Source organism: Scylla paramamosain, chromosome 4 (genome assembly GCF_035594125.1).
Source record: "Scylla paramamosain isolate STU-SP2022 chromosome 4, ASM3559412v1, whole genome shotgun sequence".
Taxonomy (NCBI): domain Eukaryota; kingdom Metazoa; phylum Arthropoda; class Malacostraca; order Decapoda; family Portunidae; genus Scylla; species Scylla paramamosain.
In genome coordinates this window covers 21658601-21664526 of record NC_087154.1, presented here as the reverse complement: position 1 = coordinate 21664526, position 5926 = coordinate 21658601, and the positions used below count along the sequence as shown (strand labels likewise).

The 5926-nt window shown below is 37.2% G+C and overlaps 1 protein-coding gene across 1 annotated transcript in view; it reads right to left on the bottom strand.

Moving 5' to 3' along the window:
• The window catches only part of LOC135100146 (protein SHQ1 homolog), a 41997-nt gene extending 36290 nt beyond the window's left edge, over positions 1–5707 (bottom strand). Inside the window, exons 1-8 of the mRNA XM_064003111.1 lie at positions 5622–5707; positions 5230–5289; positions 4397–4452; positions 4016–4074; positions 2301–2374; positions 1684–1830; positions 1338–1359; positions 905–959 (exon numbers count right to left, since the gene is read on the bottom strand). Of these exons, the coding sequence (XP_063859181.1) occupies positions 905–959; positions 1338–1359; positions 1684–1830; positions 2301–2374; positions 4016–4074; positions 4397–4452; positions 5230–5289; positions 5622–5707 (559 nt within the window). The remainder of the gene's footprint in view (positions 1–904; positions 960–1337; positions 1360–1683; positions 1831–2300; positions 2375–4015; positions 4075–4396; positions 4453–5229; positions 5290–5621) is intronic.
• Positions 5708–5926: the final 219 nt, after the last annotated feature.

Genomic DNA, 5926 nt, shown 5'->3' with positions numbered 1-5926 from the left:
TTTACAGACCTCTCTCTCTTATTTCTCTATCTATCTCACCCATAGCTGGGTGCGGTAATGAAAAAAATTATCATGATAACCAATAATCAATAACTGGCAATAAACTTATCACCCAATAACTGATAACCAATAAATCCAAAATTCCAATACAAGCGATAGCAATATTTATATTTTAAATAAAAAATCAATAAATGCAAATTTTTATTTTTATCTTTATCTTAGAAAACCTAGAAAATCTTAGAAAAAAATTCATATTCAATGTTTATCCTATCTCTTTATTAATGAATAATACTGTTTAAGTAAAATACCTACATTTGATTTTGAAAGTTTAACACTTCAACATGCTCATGTTCCAAAAACTAAAATGATCAATTATTGCTTGTTTGAATAAAAAAAAAGTATTGGCAATACCAATGAATCAATAACACGAGAAAAATAATTATCAGATAACTGGTAACATGATATCATTATCATGATAAATTATCACAATAATTTATCACGATAATGCCCATCTATGATCTCACCACATTTACATAATATTGTTTCCCAGATGTTCAAACTAATTCACTATCTCCATTCTTTCTCTTATAACCACCTTCCTAAAGCTGTCACACTCACTCAACAAGATATCCTAAATACATAAAATTCAACTTTGTTCCTCTAAAAAAACAAAACTTTACCAGCATTCACTTATACATACATATAGATGTATACATATGCTATGAAACTGACAAACTCTCTAAAGCTCCCTTTCATTTTCTCCTAGTAAGAGTGCCATCTGCAAGAGACATGCTACTACATCCCATTCAACTCTTGCTATTTCAATTTTACAATGTTTCCTACTTTCGCTTTCATACCCCTCATATAGCTGTTCATGAAAATATTTGATAAATAGACATATCACATCCCTGTCTTATATCTGCTCCTACTGCAAAACTCTCACCAAGCATTCCTTCTACCTTCACACAAACACTTATATCCTTATAAAAGCCTGAATTAATTTCAATAATTGCCCTCTTACACCATAATTTCTAAGAATGTTCCAAAAGTCTTCACTATCAACCCTGTCAAATGTTTTTGCTACGTCTGTGAAAGCTGCATACAACTTTTCATCCTTTTCTAAGTCTTCCTTTTACTTGCAAAATCCTGGAATACACAACCTTTTTCTTCCCTAAATCCTACTTATTCCTCACTGACCCTCACCTTCATCACTTCTATCAATCTCTCAGTCAAGACTTTTCACAGCACATTTAGTAAACTTGTTCTACAAATATTGCACTCCTTCCTACAACCCCTAACTTTATACAAGGGCATAATACCTCCTTTCCTTCACTCACCTGGAACTTCTTGTCTCCATGCCTGTTCAGATATCAGAGGCATCTAATCTACTATAACATCATCTCCACACTTTTACATTTCCAGTTATTCTATCTATACCAGTAGTTTTGTCACACTTTAGCCTAACTACTGCTTTCTCCAACTCCTCTTTAACTATAAACCTGCTCTCTAATTGCTTTCATATCCATACAAAATGGTCCCTGTCCAATGTTAACAGATTAAACTAAGTTTAAAATGTTCCATACTAAATCTTGTCCAATGATAACAGACTAAACTGTTTAAAATGTTTTATACTAAATGGTCCTGTCTAATGATAATAGACTGAACTATATCTAAAATGCTCACCTTAAATAGTATGGTGAAGAATAGAAAGTGAATACCTCTTCAGTAATACTGATTTCTGCATCTGTAATTTGAGCATATGGTGCAAAGATCTTCACAGTTACACAGGTCTCATCCTGCTGGACTTCAAATTTTGGAGTGAGCATATTTCTGTAAAGTAACAGAATGAGTCATATATATGTATATGTAGTATGTATGTATGTAGTTTTTATTCAAATGAATATTTATACAGTGGAACCTCAGTTCTTGAATGCAGTTCGAAATCCGAAATGTTAGAAAACTGAAGCTAATTTTCCCATAGGAATCAATGCAAAATGGATTAATCCGTTCCACCCTGTCTTAGTTTCTTATGACAGACGCTCCCACTGCTAAGATGGCTGATTCACAACATCTCCAGCTCAGGTATTATTTATCCAGAAAGGATGTACTGAGTGAACTTGATGACAAAGAACTCATCTGAAGATACCATTTAGACCGTGCAGGTATTCTCTTTGTCACTGATCTAGTGAGGGAAGCCTTACAGAGTGACACAGAGAGAAGCAACCCACTTACCACCAAAATGAAGGTGATCATAGCACTTAGATATCTTGCTGCTGGGAAAAGCTACTAAAATAATGCACTTGTGTAGTGTGATGGCATTGGGGGTCATTGAGAAAGCCACCTTTGGAATTACTCCTGAGTGCTGAAAACTGTTCTTCAACGGGATCACATTTACCCTATTTCAGAGATTGAATAATACGGGATCACATTTACCCTATTTCAAAGACTGAATTACTGTCTTACACTCTGTCTCTCTACTCGAATAATATAAAAATTAAAGGAAATATTTACAGAAACAATATATTAGCAATAAACTGCAGCTTTTGTCCTGTCTTTTAATATTTGAAATCAAGTAACTTTGTTTGTGAATCGAATTATGGTACAGCAACCAAAGCAATTACAAGTTAAAAATTTTGTTTGAAAACCGATTTGTTCGAAAAGGGAAGCGTTCAGTAACTGAGGTTCCACTATATTCCAGTCTTCTTCAATACCTTTAACAGGTTTAATCTCTTCATTCTTTGGCTTCTTTCTGAAGCCTCTCCTCTCTCTCAGAGAGAGAGAGAGAGAGAGAGAGAGAGAGAGAGAGAGAGAGAGGAGAGAGAGAGAGAGAGAGGAGAGAGAGAGAGAGAGAGAGAGAGAGAGAGCAGAGAGAGAGAGAGAGAGAGGAGAGAGTGAGAGAGAGAGAGAAGAGAGAGAGAGAGAGAGAGCAGAATTTGAAATTTTATCCATTTTCAAGTGCCTATCCCTAAAAGAAAGATAGGTTGTCATTGGCTAGATTAATTAAATCATCATTAATCTGAATATCATGTCCATGTTACATACAAGCATGAAACCCACATATCATGTAGAAAGCTCAGTAACCTTGTTGTAAACCTAAAAAAATTGGGAGCCACATGTCTAGTATGGCTGTAATAGCATTTGAGTGTGGCAAAATTCAACATTTTCTAAGTCCAGCGAACTCTGCACCAGTCAGTCAAAAGTAAATACTGAAATTATTTTGTATTGTTTATAACTGGGATTTGTGGGTAGCAGCATATTAGGATTTCATGGTATCTATAGAGTTGATCACTCCAATCACATGCTGCCACTCATGAGGCCATTTGTGAGGCCACCAATTACAACTTTCCACAGTAGGTTCACACTGCAAGTATTATAATATAACAAAATATGATCTATTATTAGCAATTATGGAGTAAGGGGAAACTGTGATGTAGGTAGCACATCTAACAACTCTTCAGGATCATAGGTCATTCACAAAGGCGAGAGTGAGGTCCTTTGCCCTGTTCCTCTGATTCTGCCATGTTAAGAGAACGTTCTATCTCGTGTATCACTTCTTCAGACCTGTCCTACTTCATCACCTGTGCAAATACAGGCCACTCTGCAGAACATTTTAGTGTAAACTTGTTGTATCAATCATGACCTCACATTGCATTATGGCATTGTACCTGAACACAATGATGTGTTGGAAGTCATGGCCCAAGACAGGAAGGCCATTCAGACACCTTTACCTGCCCTGCTAGAATGTCGCATGCCACTGGAAGGCTTGACTGTTCCACACTCATTGTAAGCAAATGTTACTATTCATTTGATTTGAAACAATTCATACTTCAGTTTTAATAAAGGTTTTCACTCATGACTGACTTGCATGTAGATAATTTTGTATCTTTGAGATTTTATCGAAAGCAATACGTGCACATCAGCTTGTTTTCACCTAACAGGTTTGCAACACTGCCCACGAATGGCTGTATCTTTTGGTCTGCCCCACTGCCTGCCCATTTATCCCATTGATTCTCACAAGCCCTTTGAAAGCTTGCAGTCCAGGGTAGCTGTAAGGTTCTGCAGCTCCCAGGAGACCTGCATGAGAGGAATGCATTGGAAAATGTGTTTACGAGGCGCTTGCATAGAACTGAAAAAGACGCTTTAAGTTACGTTAGGTCATGCTAGGTCAGATTAACATCCTAGCAGGGGGATCCCGGAGGGGCATAGCCCCCCAAGCTAGATTACGTTAGGAAAATTCAAAATATTAAGAAAAACTTCCTTAGATTTCTGAACACCCACATTTCACTTATTTTTATCCCCCCAAAAAAAACCCTGATTCCCCAGTCCCCTAAGTTTGTTAGAGGGATAAAGGGGGTTTAAAGGGAATGGAGGGGGGGGTGGACTTATCAAGAAATACCAAATAATCTCTTGCAGGTGGAAACCAAAGCATCATGCTCATAAAGGTTATCACATCTGTAACATTTTGGTTATACATTAGCTGAGGCAGAGAGGGTGTCTTCCTACGCCACCAATGTATATAATTATTGTTACATAAATTTCAATTGATTTCCTATGAATAATTGTTATAACACCTATAACGCTCGCCAACACCAATGGATTAATACTTGTCTTAGCCACCGCGGGGCCCACCAGGTTAGATAAAACAGCCAAGACGGTTCCCGGAATTTTGGAGAATCGTGTCACTTTGAATAATTACCACCAAATGCTAGTACATGCATATTTTCCTCTGCAAGTGTACCACCACCTTTCTCAGGGAGTTGAGGAAGCTACCAGAGAATATCCGGAAGAAACTAATAGGGTCAGGGTCACCCAGCAGTATCCTTCCTCCACCTGCTCCACCACTACTACAGGCAGGTGTATCTGTACCACAGCCATATAAAAAGACAGGTTTTCTTACCACCACAAAGTAGGCAGGACGCAGGAGCAAGCACTATCAGAACGCACAGCGCAGGCTATTGCAAGGGACAACACATTTATCCGAACATTACACAGCGTGTGTAGACAAAACAATCAACAACCACTGCTCTGACTGGGACGGGATGAGCATGGTAGCTCTGATTCCAACGGGGCTGGCGGCAATACTCATAAGTGAACAGTTGGGTGTAACTGGGACAGGGGTAAAATTAAACATAATGATTGCATGTACTCAAGGAAATACATGTTATTTTCCTAATATATAATTTATTTAATATATTTTCACCTTTGTCTCAAGTGAACTTTGCTACCTACACGATCTGGGAATCAATCAATGTTGGAAGACGGATCTTGGGCCCATAAATCCAAGTGGAGCTGATATCAGGAGAATTTGCATGCCACTTCAAAAGAGTCAACCCATTTTCTTCTGTGATTTTTTTTTTCTTGGATGTGACATGGAGCAAAATCCTGCTTAAAACTGCCTCCTCCAATAGGGAAAGCTTTCTACTGCGAGACGAGACAGCTGTGTAGTACTTTTCACTCTTAAGCATGGCATCAACACAGACTAGCGATCTCGATGCAGTGATATAAAAAAAAAAAAATGTCCCGAAATCTTTTTTTTTTTTTTTCTTTTTTTTATGGTGATGTCTCGGAGGTTGGTGAATGTGACCTGCTGCCCATAAAGCCTCGCCTATGCTTTTCATTACCACCGATCTGTATTCATGAACCTCAAAATGTGCTTCATCTGAAAACACGACTTTTTCTCCTGTTCTCTTCGCTCCATAATGCCCATCGCAGTCGCCTTCTCTTCATAGTAGCAGCTTAACAATGGCGTAGCTAGATATTTATCATTGGGGGGGAGGAGGGGGACACCTGGTGAGGCACACTTAACTTTATATATATATATATATATATATATATATATATATATATATATATATATATATATATATATATATATATATATATATATATATATATATATATATATATATATATATATATATATATA